The sequence below is a fragment of the Cyberlindnera jadinii genome, assembly GCF_001661405.1.
Source record: "Cyberlindnera jadinii NRRL Y-1542 unplaced genomic scaffold CYBJAscaffold_12, whole genome shotgun sequence".
Taxonomy (NCBI): Eukaryota; Fungi; Ascomycota; class Saccharomycetes; order Phaffomycetales; family Wickerhamomycetaceae; genus Williopsis; species Williopsis jadinii.
Genome location: NW_017963663.1, coordinates 88,317 through 104,930, shown reverse-complemented (window position 1 = coordinate 104,930; position 16,614 = coordinate 88,317). Strand labels below are relative to the sequence as shown.

General features: G+C 49.2%; 8 protein-coding genes across 8 annotated transcripts; 2 read left to right on the top strand and 6 right to left on the bottom strand.

Moving 5' to 3' along the window:
• Nucleotides 1-182: 182 nt before the first annotated feature.
• On the bottom strand, nt 183-1,526 carry CYBJADRAFT_163683 (uncharacterized protein; the record flags this gene model as incomplete). The annotated part of the gene is made up of 1 exon (XM_020213789.1): nt 183-1,526. One exon carries the CDS (start codon nt 1,524-1,526, stop codon nt 183-185), a length of 1,344 nt encoding a protein of 447 aa, XP_020069138.1.
• Nucleotides 1,527-2,154: 628 nt separating this feature from the next.
• CYBJADRAFT_163682 (uncharacterized protein) lies at nt 2,155-2,667 on the bottom strand (the record flags this gene model as incomplete). The annotated part of the gene is made up of 1 exon (XM_020213788.1): nt 2,155-2,667. The coding sequence occupies one exon, from the start codon at nt 2,665-2,667 to the stop codon at nt 2,155-2,157; it is 513 nt and encodes a 170-aa protein (XP_020069137.1).
• Nucleotides 2,668-4,327: 1,660 nt separating this feature from the next.
• CBK1 (serine/threonine protein kinase CBK1) lies at nt 4,328-6,067 on the bottom strand (the record flags this gene model as incomplete). The annotated part of the gene is made up of 1 exon (XM_020212888.1): nt 4,328-6,067. One exon carries the CDS (start codon nt 6,065-6,067, stop codon nt 4,328-4,330), a length of 1,740 nt encoding a protein of 579 aa, XP_020069136.1.
• Nucleotides 6,068-6,882: 815 nt separating this feature from the next.
• On the bottom strand, nt 6,883-7,568 carry RPL42A (60S ribosomal protein eL42; the record flags this gene model as incomplete). Its single annotated transcript, XM_020217397.1, has 2 exons — nt 6,883-7,199; nt 7,565-7,568. The coding sequence occupies 2 exons, from the start codon at nt 7,566-7,568 to the stop codon at nt 6,883-6,885; spliced, it is 321 nt and encodes a 106-aa protein (XP_020069135.1).
• Nucleotides 7,569-8,140: 572 nt separating this feature from the next.
• CHS7 (Chs7p) lies at nt 8,141-9,052 on the top strand (the record flags this gene model as incomplete). Its single annotated transcript, XM_020212891.1, has 1 exon — nt 8,141-9,052. The coding sequence occupies one exon, from the start codon at nt 8,141-8,143 to the stop codon at nt 9,050-9,052; it is 912 nt and encodes a 303-aa protein (XP_020069134.1).
• A 184-nt stretch (nt 9,053-9,236) lies between these two features.
• Nucleotides 9,237-10,761, top strand: CYBJADRAFT_174361 (uncharacterized protein; the record flags this gene model as incomplete). Its single annotated transcript, XM_020216569.1, has 2 exons — nt 9,237-9,249; nt 9,314-10,761. The coding sequence occupies 2 exons, from the start codon at nt 9,237-9,239 to the stop codon at nt 10,759-10,761; spliced, it is 1,461 nt and encodes a 486-aa protein (XP_020069133.1).
• A 22-nt stretch (nt 10,762-10,783) lies between these two features.
• CYBJADRAFT_174360 (Zn(II)2Cys6 transcription factor domain-containing protein) lies at nt 10,784-12,565 on the bottom strand (the record flags this gene model as incomplete). The annotated part of the gene is made up of 1 exon (XM_020216568.1): nt 10,784-12,565. One exon carries the CDS (start codon nt 12,563-12,565, stop codon nt 10,784-10,786), a length of 1,782 nt encoding a protein of 593 aa, XP_020069132.1.
• Nucleotides 12,566-14,795: 2,230 nt separating this feature from the next.
• Nucleotides 14,796-16,571, bottom strand: TVS1 (Tvs1p; the record flags this gene model as incomplete). The annotated part of the gene is made up of 2 exons (XM_020212898.1): nt 14,796-15,828; nt 15,865-16,571. The coding sequence occupies 2 exons, from the start codon at nt 16,569-16,571 to the stop codon at nt 14,796-14,798; spliced, it is 1,740 nt and encodes a 579-aa protein (XP_020069131.1).
• Between the last annotated feature and the right edge of the window lie 43 nt (nt 16,572-16,614).

Here is a 16,614-nt window from a genome sequence, read left to right as displayed (position 1 = left end):
GGGGATTTCGGAATATATCGGAACATATCGGAATACTCATCGTAATGTATGGGGAACTTCTTCATCATACAATACAACGGGCTCAACTCTCAAAGAAGAACGTATGGTTACAAAGAATATTAAAGTATAGTTAAACATCGGTTAAATAGTACAGCTTCTTTTTTCCCCAGGTATACGCAACATCAAGCAGTTTGGCAAAAGCCATGGGCACCGACAATGTATTCAACCATGAGCCTATTCCCCAAACATGGGGAGGAGGACTTTGAAAGCAATCTTCTTGGCTTGGATGGCACAACACAAGGCTTTCCAACCCACGAGTCTTTTGTCTGTAAGAGCTTGATACACCTTATGGAATCCTTGAGGAATTTCCGGCGTGTATACGTCTTTGGCTCCGGTCTCCATTTTTCATCCATGGAATGTGATGAGCTGGAACTCGAAGCAGATGCGGAATCTGTAGCAGTGTGCGGTGTAGAGTTGATAGTGAAGGCCCCAAACATCTCCTGCAGAGAGTCGGTATCATCCTCAGAATCACGCATTTCGCGTATTGTATCGATATCACCGTGTGCATCGTCATCCTCCTCATCTTCTTCTTCAACTTCCTGTAATCCAGCAACCATTTCTTCCTCATCCTCCTCTTCGTCTTCCTCCTCCATGGTGGAGTGTGTGGGTTCATCGGTATTGGTCTCTTGACTGTTCAAGAACCCACGAATCTCGTCGATATTTGCACCCCTCAGATCCTGTGCCTTCTTCTTTTTCCCAAACATTCTCGAGATTTTGCCCTTTATGGTGGATTCACCACCTGCAAAACTAGCCCTTCTAGCTGTTCTAGGTTCAGCAAGCTCACGCCGTATCAACTCACTATCGGAGAATGCCCTGTGTCTGTTATTATGGCGTCTTGAGCGCCGTCTGCGAGGCACAACACGGTCGGTTGGCATCTCACGGCAGTCCAGGTCCAGCGAAACGTTGATGCCTATGGACAGCTTGTTTGCCCACTGGATCAGCTCGTCGATGGATATGAACTGCACCATGAACTGCTCGCTTTCACACCTCAGTCTCAGACAGGAGGTGCGCTTCTTGTAATCTATGGGGATACCAAACTTCGCATGCTGGAGCGAGTACGATCTGACGAGCGTACGCTCGCTGAGGTACTTTGACGGCGATCTCGAGATCGCCTCCGTCAACAGCTCGTGCTCCACAGGGGTGAACTCATAGTGCTTCTTCGTCTTGCTCTTCTTCACGCGTGACAGCATGGGCACCTCCTCCATCGAGTAGAAGTTCAGCTGCGTTGAGTTCAGCTCCATGACAAGGTTACGCCATGATCTCGAGGGCGAAGGGTCATACGGCGAGAGGAACTCCAGCTTCCTCAACACCAACGTGCTTGCCGTGATGGCAGGCTTATACTCGGGCAGGACGTGGGTCTCCTCCTGCTCGTATACTGGGAACGTGATCCTCTGAGAGGCGTTGGCCTCTCTGTACAGCGGTGGTCTCTCCGGCCGCGGTTGCAAGTACTCCAGAACGTCCTTCATCTCTTCGCAGTGCGTGTTGCTGTGTGTGTTGATCCTTGATCCCTGATCCTTGATCCTTTCGCTCGGTGCAGAACAGACAGAGTGAGCAACAACAGGTCAACTTTCCAATTTGTCCGTGAAAAAACCTATCCAAACCTCGTTGTTACCACTACAAGAGGCTGTTCCGGTAATAACTTCGCAAATGCCCCTTTTCCCACGTTAGCCAACCGGTGTTTTGTCTGCCCAGGTTGACTCTGTGCGTATCGTCTCGTGCTTTATCGGATAAGATTCCCCCTAATGAGAAAATGGCGGCGTTTAGATTTACAGCCGGGAGGAAGCAGGTTTCGAGACGGAAGGAGCCAAAAGGAGAAGCCACAATGGGAAGCGAAAATGACAAAGTCACACGGAGCAGGCCAAACCCACGCGCAGGGAACAGGTGGAAAGCGCGTACTTCCCGGCCCCTTTTAAATGGCCATCTTGCTCGCAACTTGGTCGCAACTTGCCGCCAACGGTGACATGATCACGTTTGATCTGTGTTTCCGTCCCCGTGGGATTGCGCGCATGACGGCCCAGTGCATGAAACGTCAGCAATCGACGGTCTCTGTTGCAGCACGCGTAGCAAGAGGGAGCAAAAAGCGCTCAGCGGGACTCAGCCGAGAAATACCCGCGTGGGAAGCGTAGGGAGCGTAGGGAGCGTTTGTTTACAGCTTTTAGGGGGCAGGGGGCAGAGTGTGCTGGGGAGGGGAGGTCCTAAACGGAGAGGCCTAAAAGGGGTTGAAGGGAGCGAAGTTTGGCCGCCAAGGTGGGCTCCCCCGGTGTCCTCACCGGCCCCACACACGCCCAGAAGGCTCGGCGGTTGCGGTGGTTGCGGGTTCAGCGTGTGATGGTGGATCGGATCACCAGCACTAGCACTGCACAGCGAAGAGCCTGGATGGCCTGTTTGTACGGGCTGTTTGTACGGGCTGTCCTCCTGGCGCAGGAAATAACCACGTAGCACGGGAATCCCGGTTGCTCCTCTCGAGAGCCATCGCGACGGGGGAGCTTGGATCAACGGTGCGGTTGAGGGTTTGCACGGAGCAGAGGGTGCTGACAGAGCGGATGATGCTGACAGAGCGGATGTTCCACACAGAGCAGATGCTACACAACCACGACACAGTGCCATTCATACGCGTCTATTCTGTGTGTGCTGGCCAAGTGCGTGATCTGACCGCCTGTTGTGTACCGTCCGCTCTACACCGTTGTAGAGGTGGCAGCAACCCATGTAGAGATCCATACAGCGTTATACTACAGCAATGTCGTATGGATGAAAAGTCTCAGAGGGGGATCGACGCCCATGGGAAGCCTTCCAGGGGCAGGGGACCGCTTCATGGGCAAAAAGCATGCCATTTCGAAGAATTAAACACGCTATTTCGGCCATGGTGAGCCTCATCGCACACGCGTGTTATAAAATCATGAGAGATAGAAGCACCAGAAAACAGCTCAAAATCACGGCGTGGAGGGAAAGCACCAAATCACAGCGTAGATTAGCCCAGACTCCACGTACCGCGCACGCCGCATATGCCGTCGAGGATTTAGGTCTTTGACGGGGTTTAGAAGGTGGATTCCTCTTTAATTACTTGCATCGTAGTCGCAACGGTTGGTGGAAGCGGAGGAGAGCCCCTCTTCAGAGCTCTCTTCCTTCCGTATCGGCCCAGATGGGGGACTAGAACGTACTGCGTGGCTCGTTGAGACTGGATCAGCTAAATCAGCACGACTTAGCCGTTCAAGACGGATGACAAGTTGACGTTGTAACCGACCGTTGAGGCCTTCCGCACTGTTCCCACCACATGCCCATTAACCGAGAAGAGGAATGAGCAACGCGAGGATTGGCACGGTTTACAGGACGTGCTGTATGTACACTGTGCACTGTGCACTGACCCGATCCAGGGATTAATAGCTTACAGCAGTTAGAGGATTGTCACAATCGTAGCATGCGCAGACAGTCCACGGAGCATACGCAGACAGTTCACGGAGCATACGATCATCAGCACCGTCAGTGTTGTCACATCGCACAATATAACAGTACCCCTGTTGGCAGATGATGATTTGGCGTCGGAGAAGTGATAATAGCTGTTGTTGCTTCGGTTAGCACATGCTAGCGATGTTAAGAACCAGTGAGGTCATCCGGGATCTGTGAATTAGGCCTGAGGGCCAGAGTCCAAGGCCAGACCGGCGTGAAGATCACGGGTAACAGGCCTCTAAAGGGTCAACGAGAGCCGCGCAGAGGTGTTCGAGTGTAGTTTAGTCGTTGCCTTCCTCAGATGGATATTGTATACCTGTTATAGCTTATCGTTCCGCTTGCTACGTCAGCTACTACTAGACCGGAGAGATAAGGGTTCTGATAGTGTGTCATGATCACGGAGCAATCGTGGTCAGGTTCTCGATTAAGATCATGATTGGGATCACGATTAGGATCACGATGGGATCATCACACGACGGGGCTCGTAACGGCGCCATGGGGCCATGATAGGCCACACAGATAAGCAGTCGTGCATGGTTGTCACATAGATGCAGAGTCGTTGGAACGTTGATGAGGTCGACGTAACCAGGGTTATCCAGTCTCCGGCTATTGCTATCTTCAGTGGTGCGGATTCGGTAGCATCAAGTGATTTATACCCTCGCTACACATAAAAACAACGGGGAGAGGGGTCTCTCCATACACACAAATACACAATTTGTCCTTTTAGTACACCATATACACACGTTAACCCCTTAGCAACACATCAATGTAATCAATGCAAGCAATAAATACATCAAAAAGCTTTGGGAAACAGCATTTCCAATCACAGAGCATTCTTTCTAGTCAGATAGTCAAACCTGGAGTAGGTATAACCGATGAATGGTAAATCTTCCTTACTATCACCATTAGATGCTGCACCTCCGTGGGCTTGTCTTTCACGTTCGGCTCTGGCCAGTGCAGGATTCTCAGGAACGTTCTCCAACTCCTCAGTTGGGAAGAATCTAGTGTCCGTTATACTCTTCAGCTTTGGAATGAATGGTGCATCCACTTCTCGAATGGTATTCCAATCAACACCACGGAAGAATGGATGTGCCTTAATCTCAGCAGCTCCACCATGACGTCCTAAACGGTTCTCTGCATGGGTTAACAACAACCTAATCAGATTCTCAGCTTCTGGGGAAAGATGAACATCATCTGGGAATTGTAAAGTTTCTTGGAAGTTCAAAATCTTTCTATAAGTCTCCTGTGGGGTTTCAGAGCAGAACGGTGGCCATCCAACTAGACATTCAAACATGATGGTACCTAGGGACCACCAATCACACTCTTGACCGTACCCTTGATGGATGAAGATCTCTGGAGCAATGTAATCAGGCGTACCGACGGTTGAGTACGCCATTAAACGACGCGACTTCCTCCAGGTTTGGATCTGCTGTCTGTTGGATAAAGTCATATGGATAGCATCAACCATCATTGTATTTCTAGAACCTGGCTCGTTCAAAGACTGCGGTTGTGGTAATTTGCCCTGATCCTGTTGCTGGAGCAACTTCTTGTAATAGTTTGAATCATGGGTCTTGTGGAATCCGGTGGATAATCCAAAATCAGAGAGTTTGATGTGCCCACGGATATCGATCAAGATGTTATCTGGTTTGATGTCACGATGGATAAAACCTAGCTTATGAATGGCTTCAATCGCCAAGACACATTCAGCCATGTAAAACCTCGTGATATCCTCAGTAAAAACTTGCCATCTGATAAGCATGGTCATCAAATCACCACCCGGTAAGAATTCCATAATCAGATAGAGATACTGAGCATCTTGGAAAGAGTAATACAGGGAAACAACCCAGGGAGAATCACTACCTGCAAGAACATCCCTCTCGGCCTTAACGTGGGCCAACTGGTCCTTCTTGTACATCTCACTCTTCAGCAGTGTCTTCATAGCGTAGATCTTACCGGTATCTTTCTTTTGAACAAGACGAACCTCACCAAAGGCTCCTTTACCGATGACCTTAACAGTTTCAAAATCGTCCAAACTGAGCCTTGTTCTTCTAAGTCTCAGGAATTGCGATTCCTTACGACCAAGGCTCTGAAGCTGACGATTCTTACGCTCCTCAGAGCAGTCTTCAGTGGCTAAACTGTGTTCCAAATCCACACGACGTTGGTTACGCTCAACAGCATGAGAAACACTCATCTGGTAGTAGTTCTCCAAACGTAACTTCACTGCAGCTGCTTTATCCTGTGTCTGCTTCTTGAAAATCTCAGGATGACGTTCAAAATATACATAGTTTGAAGGCCTTGAAGGGGAAGTGTTGACGTTGAACGTTGGTTTCACGTTAGAGTCAAAGTTGCTGGAGCCAAACTGTTGTTGTTGTTGGAGCGTGCGAGACGCTGATGCGAGACTGGAGGTGTTTGACAGCACGGGGGTCAAATGGTTCGAGCGGATGGACCGTGTAGGGGACGCTGGAACCTGTGGCTGGTAAAACTGTGGGCTCTGAGACTGCTGCTGCTGTTGTTGTTGTTGAAGAGCAACGCCTTGATGCAGGGAGCGCTGTGAGGGACTCATCTGGCCAGGGGACGTGGAATACACGTTGTTGTAGCCCTGTGAAGGGGGAGTAGCAGGCATATTCATAGGGTTCGAAGGCGGCGGCATCTTATTCTGCATACTGAGAAACTGTGTACGTTCAACATCCTGATGTTGATGTTGATGTTGTTGCTGCTGCTGCTGCTGCTGATGGTACAGCTCTTGCTGCTGCTGCTGGTACAATTGTTCTTGAAGCGACTGGTGGGACCCCTGCTGTTTCATGTATTGCGCGCTGAACTGGGCCGTGGGCTGTACAAACCCCTGTGGCTGTCCCTCGCCTTGTTGTTGATACTGATAGTACTGATCTGAGCTGTTGAACATCGTGAGAAAATGAAAAGCTCCTTAGCAAAACCGCGACTTTCCGCTCGAATCAACCTCAACAAGTCACTGACAATGTTCCTTAGGATCTGAACCTCTTGAAATGTGCTTTGGATCAACTCGAAACCACCAATTAAAGCAGAGAACCACCGTTGTAGGTTTGTTTATTTAGTGCTGTTTGCGAGCTGAAGGAGCTCGCTTTTGTGTGTGTGTGCTTTTTTTTCCTTCCCCTGTGTGTGCCCATAACAAAATAACCGCGGTGAAAGGGGGAGGAGGGAGAGGTTTGGTTCCGCGTTCGATCCCCGTGCGTGACATTGTTTGGTCTATGTTGCTGTGATCGTCCTGTGAGAACGCTACGCTACAAGCCGTATTCTTCTACAGGATACCGAGCCAAGTGGTAATATAAACGCTTTTACATTAGATGACATCAAAAACACAGTGTAGTGATAATAATAAAACTTTCAACAATTGTCTTAAGCTTAGAATTGCAAAGCTTGACCCTTTTGCTTCTTGTCACCACCCAACTCGAAGTGCTTACAACGCTTCAAAGCCAATTGGGCCTTGGTCTTGCAGACAACACACTCCAAACGCAAAACAACCTTCTTGGTGGTTTTAGCCTTTTTGTGGAAAACTGGCTTGGTTTGACCACCGTAACCGGATTGCTTACGGTCATAACGACGCTTACCCTGGGCAAAGAGGGAAGCCTTACCAGCCTTGTACTGGGTAACCTTGTGTTGAGTGTGCTTTCTGCACTCCTTACCCTTACAGTAGGTTCTTCTGGTCTTTGGAACGTTAACTATTTGTCAGAGATACAGCTGTTAGTACAAAAGTCTCGGATTTGTTTGTGCGTGTGCTTTGGGAGTGAGCCATTATAGAGATATGGTGGTGCCTGTTGATATTCACTGTTGATTCCTCTAGGAGCAGTTCGTGATGTGTACGTCATATAGGTGATATTTCCGTCCTTGTTCTCTGAACACACTTGTTACATGTCTACTTCCTCTCTTAAACCACCCCTTCTTCCCACATACTTCATCGCTTTCTTCCTTCCCAGCAAGACGTATAGAACAAGCACCATCCCTATCGATAATATCCACGCTCGAGACTACCACATATCCCACTAATGGCATTCACACACCGCACACGTCGTCGTTTCCCACATACCCATTGTGTTTGATTACTGCTTGATGTGATCTCAAAGGGTAGTGTTGAAAAGGGCCTGAGCCTGAAAGTTTTCGATAAATTTCACCGGTGAGTCGCCAACGCTCGCGCAGAGTGGCCCAACAGGACGGAAGAAAAAACACACACACGCATACAAAGCGTCAACATCCAGACACCACATGTTGCGTGAGTGGGTGTTTTCTTATGTAGTAATCGGGAGGCGCCACATTGACACATTAACCCGGACACCAGCGGGACACCAACCAATAGCCCTAAAAACGACGAGCATGGTAACGTCACGTGCTCATCATTACACCAGAGCCCTAATTATACCTTTTTGTTTACAATTTCTGCTTTTGTAACAAAAATACACATCAACATCAACATTGAAACCTCTTTGTTTACGTTTCCTCTCGAGAAGAAGTCGCTGAGCACCGTTGCAAGTACGCTCACCAGGGAGATTCCACCTACACCCGGTCCACCAAGCATCACAGAGACTTCCGCTCAGCTGTTGTGCTCTCCTTCCTCATCTTCATCCCGCTGTCAGCTTCAAACAGGTCTCCCTAACGATAAAACACAATGGCATTTGGTGATTTCAACTCGCTATGCCACAACACGCCACTCCCGTTGTGCCAGGTTGTGAAGGCAACGACGAGCGAGCAGTTCACGCACCTGAACGAAGGGATCATCCCTGAGTGCTACGCCCGTCCGATAGACGTTGCCAATACCGTGATATTCCAGATTGGTAACGCCTTTGTCAACATTGGTGCCCTCGTGATCATGATCATCATCATCTACAACGTCAGATCGAAGTACACAGCTATCGGAAGACTGGAGATGCTATTCTTCTTTTATTTGATACTGGCGTTGATCGTGGCGACTTTGGTTGTTGATTGCGGCGTGAGCCCTCCTGGAACAGGGTCCTATCCGTACTTTGTGGCGTTACAACTCGGGTTGGCGTCCGCATCGTGTTGGTGTTTGATGATTTGTGGGTTCTTGGGCTTCAGAATGTGGGAGGATGGTACGAAGAAGTCGATGTGGTTCCTGAGACTCTCAACATTGGCTCTTTTCATACTTACTTTTGTAATCAGCTTGATCACTTTCAACGATTGGATCCTCAACAACACCATCGACTCGGAGCACACCACAGGGCTGTTCGTTGTGATATACGTCTTCAACGCAATCTTCTTAGCCATTTATATCGTTTCCCAGATATTGTTGGCTCTACTGGTGATAAAGAACTACTGGGTTGTGGGTGTGATTGGACTTGCGGTGGCATCATTCATCATTGGCCAAGTGCTCATGTACGCGTGCTCCAAGCCTATCTGCGAAGGAGTCAACCACTACATAGACGGGCTCTTCTTCGGCTCGTTGTGTAACTTGTTCTCCATCATGATGCTGTACAAGTTCTGGGATATGACCACTGACGATGACTTGGAATTCAGCATCAGCATCGATAAGGACGGCGCAGTGTTATTCGCTGAGCGTTGATAACACGTTTGTTAGAGACTTGGTGTGTATAGTTGTTATATTTACTCATGATATGGAGGATAGATAGAGGGTTCGTTTGTAAGAAATCATCTGTTGTGGTTCCCACTATGTATAACATCGTGAGAAAATGAAAAATTACTCCCGCATCAATCTTTCGGTATCAATCAGCAAGAATCACAGCAGAATGCCACCAAAGAGTATGTCCATAGTGCAACTACAACATGTATTGAGCAATATCACTAACAGATTGGCATATCCAAGAACATCTAAAGCTTCCAAAGTTCTCGAAACAGCCTAAGCAACTCAAGCAGCAGGAGGCGATGCCCCAGACCTCCGAGGATTATCTCGAGGAAGCAATATCAAAGGAGGAGTACGCTGACAGATGGCTATTGTCAGACGTTGCAAAGTCTTTGAGAGCATACCAGGAGTCGTTTGACTACTACTCCAGGTCAATTGCGCTGTCCAATGGTGGAAGTTCCGATCACGTGTACAACAGGCTGAGGCTGCTCTTCCACGTTTACGAGACGTATAAGGATGTTCCCAAGAGTATGCTCACAGGGTGTGATGGCTGTACTGTTCACCTCACAGGGCTACAAGGCGTTATGAGGGAGTACCAGGCTGCTGGCTGGGTCAATTGGGAATGTGCTTATAACCAGGTGCTTCTCAATATGGAGGCGATGGAACAAGAAGGTGTAATGGCCGAACAGGTCGTTGGCCTGCTAAACGGGAGCATTGCTCTCATCAATAGCATCTTGAAAGTGCAACTCCTTGAGCTGGACTCGTTTCTGCAAAGGTTAGAGGCTGGCGAGTCAGAGACTCCTACGGAGACTCAAGGTGAGGGTGACATGTACGAACAGATCGTCCCCAGTACGGTGTTGGATACGCTGATTACAGCCTGGAGAATGGTGTTCACAGCAATGCAATCTTGTGATACCTTAGAGGAGCTGAGGCTGGTAGCTGGCGAATCTCAAGTGTTTCTGGGTCAATTGGACGATGGCCTTACGCTGCTGGAGCGATTTGCACCAGGAAATGATGATCCATTCCAGCTCAACATTAAACAGGGCGAGTTGGATGAGCTCTCTCTAGTGAAGTCCTGTATATATGGCATTCAGACTGTTGAGCTGGCACCACTGGTGAATCTCTGGGAGTCTATGGCATTGATAACCAGCTCGAAATGGCTGGCACAGGCGGACTCTTTCATCACGTTGCTCTCCTTTGTACAGTTCAGCGAGGAAGACCAATGGACAGTTATATCTCATGCACTGAAGGCATTGAAACTTGCACAGGATACGCTGACGTCCGAGTTGAACGAGGAGAAGAGCGCAAAGGGTGCGAGAGTTTCCGCACTGGTTGGCAAGATTGTTGAAGTGTTGATATCCAGAGCTGATAATGAACTGTTGAGAGCTTCATTAACCTGTGATGCTGCTGTTCAGCACCGTGACACATTGAAGAGCAATGCCATAAATCTATTGAAATCTGGACTAAACTATTCGCAATCTAATGTTGGCTTGAGAGAACCCGTACTGGACAAGATCCAGAGGAACAAGCTCAAGAGAGAGTGCGTTGTTCGTCTGCTGATATTGACAAAGGATGTCCTTTCCGTTGAAGATCTAGTGAGAAATCTTGGTATGGAGTTCTGGGAATCAGAGTGGACGGAGATGAGGAGCCATCCCTTATATTCAAAGTTCCCCATAGTATCTACAGTATGAATGATATGTGATGTGCGTTTGTTCAAAACACCAATAGTTGCATGACTTTATCATCCATGAGAACATCAAGTCCTCTCGCAGTGCTGTACAAATCACCTCTATATCCCCAAGCAATCTCAAGGACATCGATGATGGAGAACGTGTACCTTGCACGAACGATATCGGAGTATCCAAAGATGTTTTCCAGGATAACTTCTCTATCTTCATAGTAGAGAGCAGACAGTCCAATGATCAACAAGCACATCGGCGAAATGGACCGTACTCCAGAGTCTTTATCTATCTGTGATAGCTTTATCCTTGCGGTGGTGACGTCTCTCTGGACAGAGTCATTACTAAGATCAAAGTTCGGGTCTATAATCTTCTTGAGAAGGATCTTGACACATTTGAGAAATGCCTCTGTAAGCAGCACTGAATCACGCAACGCTGATAGTTTGGACTTGTTAACATGTGCTTCACCTGCTATACTTGGCTTGGGGTATTGATAAGCTGACAACAGCAACTTCTTTGCCATGGGCAAGGACTCCGGGTCGCTCTGGTTCCGTAGCAGATAGCTAGCCTTGATTGCCATTTCAAATGCATCGAACGACGAGCCGAACACCGGATGGTTCATCCAGGAGACATCACAGGGCACCAGCGAGTGCTTGAGCACCTTCCTCAGGTGGTAGAACAGCTCAAAAGGCCCCGGCAAGCCTTGGATAGCATGGTCAGTTCCCGTGAGTATGCACATTCCATAGCCGTATATGAACGACTCTAAGAATCCTCTTTCAAACCGCGTTGTTAACGAAACGTCGACAGAACATGCGATGCTGTTCTCCAGGTCCATGATCTGTGCGTCTGTTTCATAGTCAACGTCCAGTTCTCCAGGCTTTGGTGGAGAATCAGGCCCCCCTTCGATCATAAGAACAGGCTTCTCCGTGATGTACTTGTTCTCTATCAACATGTAAGAGTACTGTAGACACAACATGAGGTGGTGCGGATTGAACGTTCTCACCCGTGTGGCACCTATGGACATCAGCTGGAACGCTGCTCCTATCCACAGGTGGTCATCAGCACACAAGTCTGCCTGTGCCATGTACATTATCAGAGCATCCATTGTGTTTGAGAATTTGACCTCTGCTATGGGATCCAGCCCAGATTTACAGCTCGAGAGGAACGCACAGCCACACGACTCGGCCACTTGCAACATGATTGGATGCTTGTTGACCAGTGGCGTCCATGTGTTCTCTGTCTTGAGCAGAGGGTGCGTGTACTGAGGAGCAAGCGCCGCTATGAACGCGCCTGCGCCTACGCTGATGAAGGTGTCCGTCATTGATTCCTCAATAGGCGTCCATAGCGGCAGGGACTCGTGAGCCAGCACCACGGGCAGCTTCTCGACCTCCAGCTCCACAACCTCATGCTGCCCAGCGTCTCTGTCCGCCTCCTTGCCGTCAACATCATCAAAGTTTATCACCTGTTCAATCACCAAGGGGTATGTGTCATCGTCATCGCTGGAGCTGCTATCGTCCGCCAGCTCTGCTGGCTCGTCGCCATCCACGCCGCGAGCCCTCTGCTCCTCTCTCCTCTTCCTCACCAACGCCTCGTCCACAGGAGGCACCACGTAGCCCTTGGGCAGACTCTGGTTCCCCCTAGGCCACACGCACGGTATACACTTTGCTGAGCAGTAACCGCACGCTGGCCTGGTCTCATCGCACTTCTTCTTGATCTTGCGGCAGTTGAAGCACCCGGACCGTGTTCTCCTGTGATCATCTCTCCGCACCCTGAACGTGTGCATCATGCTGGTCACGTTCTCAGCGCTCGTGGCCATGTCTTCCTACCGCTGTGATTAATACCCGTGGGCATTGAAGAGCGCAGAGGGCCCAGAAAGCGGGAAAATTTGAGCTTTATGCTTAGATCGCAGCGCGGTTGGAGGCACAGGGGAGATGGGGGCCACTGCGGACGGAGATGGAAAAGATAACGAGGGAGCGAAGGGGAGCGAAGGGGAGCGAAGGACAGCGAAGGAGGGACGGGGACGGTGGTTGGACCGTGCTGATGGCGGCGAGAGGGCTCGCTGGACGGTGGTTGGAAGCGCAGATGTGTCTGTTTAGGTGTTTGGGTGTTGTGCGCCTTTTGTTCCACGGCCTGGTGCTTCTCTGCGTGGTGTTGAGGGAAGTGGACTGTCCTATGACGTACGTGGGGAGAATATGCGGTGGAGGGTGTGCGAGGGCTCTGGGCTGGCCGTAGTCGTGTTCTGGTTGGCCGTAGTCGTGTTCTGGTTGGCTGTAGTCGTGTTCTGGTTGGCCGTGGCCGTGTTCTCGTTGGCCGTGGTCGCGTTCTGGTTGGCCGTGCTTGCGATGGCTGCGCTGACGCTGCAGACGATGTGAAGCTCGGTGTTAGATGGTGACACTACACGGCCCGAGACCGAGCCGGCGACGTCTGTGGGAAGTCTGTCGTGGTGGTTGTGGAGCAGCAGTGGAGTCTATTGGCTGGTGGTGGCCTTGCACTGTTACAGAGCATCGTCGTCACACCAATGTCGCCGTGAACAATGGGCGCTCTTGGTCTGCACGCATGAGGCGAGCTACAGTGATTTGTCATCACAGCATGGCAATTGTAAGCTGGGGAGTATAAGCTGGGGAGTGTAAGCTGGGGAGGGCGCATGGAGCGAACGCACTCGGTGTTCGGGTAGGCACGGTACGTTCACTGAGGACAGCTGCGACAAGCCATACCAGCCCAAGTGAGCCGGGGAAGCCACTACAGCTGGGCTCCACGATGGTGGGTGTACGGATGTTATATGACACATCCATCCTCACCACGCTATGCAGACGCTGGTGAGACTGGACCGTGGGGACAGTATCAACCACTGAGAGCATCCCGTGAAAGGGAATGAGATCCATAGCAGAGAAACACACAGTAGCATACACAGCACCTTCCACATCTGCATTCTCAATATCACAAGAGAGAACGTGGCTCTCACACCGGCACGACTTGATGAGCCATGCCGGGAGCTTACAACAGTGCGGAACCCCTTAACAACCAACAGCTTTCCCACCATGGCCAGACACACCATTCCATCTCTCACAGCCATCACAAACCCCCACAAGCCTCGTGAGCACAGCGTCTACAGCCCAATAGCCATAGTCCCATGTTCGTGAGCCCTAACCCGGTTGATCTGGTGTCTGGATGTATTGGATGGCCGCTTCACCTGAAGGTGAAAAACAAAATTTTTTCCAAACTTTTCACTCTGTCTTGTTGAACACTTTTCCTCTTCTTCAACATCAATATCGCCAACATGACGGCCCGTAAGCTTCGATACCTTTGCTTCCCTTGTGACCTGTGATGTTCTTGTGGGGCTACAGTGGAGGTGATGCTTGCGGGAGAGGCGTAGAGTGATACGAACGTTGCTGGGCGCCTGGTGTTGAATCACATCATGTGATACTGGGAATCAGTTGTTTCTACATTCTTGTCTATAGTGTTTTCCGAAACAACAACGTTAGGTCTTTTGTACATAGCTTATACGAGTGAAGTCTCAATTCCATCTTACGTGTAGGGTGAGCTTGTGCGATATGCGGCATTGAATGCGCTTACTAGCATGGGCGTGGAAGCCAAGATTGGTACAATGTGCATTTAATTAGTCATTATATGAATGGACGCCAGTACGTCGAATGAAGCCATAAACACTTGTGGGAGGGCGAAAACAGAAGACAATTGTTCAGTATAGTGTGATGAACTTGCTCATGATTGGTCCATAGCTGCAATCGACAACAAGGTGAGAGGTTATAAAAGGAGTAATAAAAAGGTTTCGTGTGTAGCATTGACAAATCGTGGTCCAGAATAGTAAAAGAACATAGAGAAAAAAAAAAGGAAACATTAGAAGGGTCCATTCCTGGTTAGCAAGGTCACTGAACCAAATCCTCACTGGCCGATAAAAGGGAGTTTGATAAAAATTAAACCAGTTGCTTCGGAGAAGAATATGAGACCTTGGCCCAATCAAAAAGGTTTCTTTAAATGTAGCAGCGATAATAAAAAAAAGATAATGGTGAGAGTGAATATCAAGTACTTCACTTGCGTTGCAATCTATCCTTCCAGATCAAGAGAACCATTTCCCATGCCATCAAAAGGGCAACACATCCAACGTTGACGTTAAGAGTGAACATCGATGTCAAACCTCTGTACTCGAGGGCCTCAACCACTTGATCTGTGGATTGCATGAAAATTGCACCACCAGCGATCAAACAGAAGGATGTGATCAGCTCGGTGAATGGACGAGATGGCGCCAAGTTCTTGTTTGGAACAAGCATCAGAAGAATAAATGTCAGCAAACGGAAGAATGAACCGTATGAGAGCATGTAACCCCACTGCTCATGGATTACAGTGGAAATCTGTGAAGCCTGCTTGTGTTGTGACATGAGAATACCTGTCCAAAAGATGGTGAAGACTGGGAATGGGTTTGGTGAATAACCTGGAGAACCAGCATGAATAGCAGCAGGGTTAATGTTCGTGTTGGACAAAACCTGGTGGAATCTCCAGTCGGACAAGATCTTTTCAGTAATTAAACCACAGAGACCAGCTCCGATGTACATGAATGCAATTGAAACGTGTTGTAAATCCTTTGCTTCCCACGCACCGCCTGCGCCCGCCAAATGCTCCAAGAAAACGTTTGTAGAACCGTAAAAGAAGATCAAGAAACTCTCATAGAACTCCATGGTGAACATACCCTGTGGCATCCATCTGTACCATAGCGAGTTGTGATTAACTTGATTCTTGAAGATGACACACTTGTTCCAAGCCAAACCGGATTTCGACAGACAACCGCAGTAACGGGCCAATGAAAAGATCCCCAAAGTGAAGAAGACACCACCTTTGATGAAATGGGCCAACAAGTTGAAGACTCTAACGCCTTGTCCTAGCAGATTACCAGTGGCGACACCGGTGATGGAGTAAGTAAAGAGATATCCAAGCATTGGAAGGTTAATCAAGGAGAACAAGAACGAAATCACTGGCGCAAACTTTTCAGCAAAGGCCTTGACCCTTGGATGGTTGAAAACCGAAGAAAGAATACCATCACGAGCCAATGAGCTATGCGATTGAGCCCTAGGAGCATTGAAGTACTCTTCACCCATATCCAACGAATCCTTGTAAACCTCAGTCTCTGGAGAAGCCGGGACGGCGTTTCCATGGTCATGGCTGTTCTTATTTCCGTTCACACCATTGCTGATGTTCTTAGTATTGTTATTATTGTCAGCGTCGATCAGTGTAGATGGGGAAGGAGAGCCGGAACCAGCCTCCAAGTCCAAGTCCTCCAATGGGATAAAAGGTTGGTTCAATTCCGGCGTATCATTCATGATCCATTCGCCAGAGATCCACTGCGATGCGCAGTGGAGCACCGCCAAACAGTAATGCGTGATCGTTGCAAACAACAAGATCCACGACATCTTGCCATATGCGTTATTCGGATACATGTTTGGTGCCGAGATGCTAAACACCTTTAAGGACACCAACGATACGACGATCAAGGCGTCGTAGACGGTCAACACCGGGATGTACCACTTGGACTTGACGGTGTTGAGAACCAAGGTGATCGGGTAGATGAAGATGAACCCGACGAAAAGGGTCAGGACGTGGACCCACAGGGAGCCTTTGTGTGGGCTTTCCATGGTGAAGTACGTGGTGGTGTTGTACTGTTCCCAGTAGAGGCGCTCCGCTGGCGTCAACTTTCTCTGAAGGATTGGAGCGCCGTGGTCCATCTTGGGCTCATGAGGAATTGGCACGAGCTCCGTGGTGTTTTCAGTGGAGACCTCGACCTGTGCCGCCTGGACGTAGTTGCCGCCGTCCATCATGCCCTCACCGTCCATCATTCCTTCACCGTCCATCATCTCT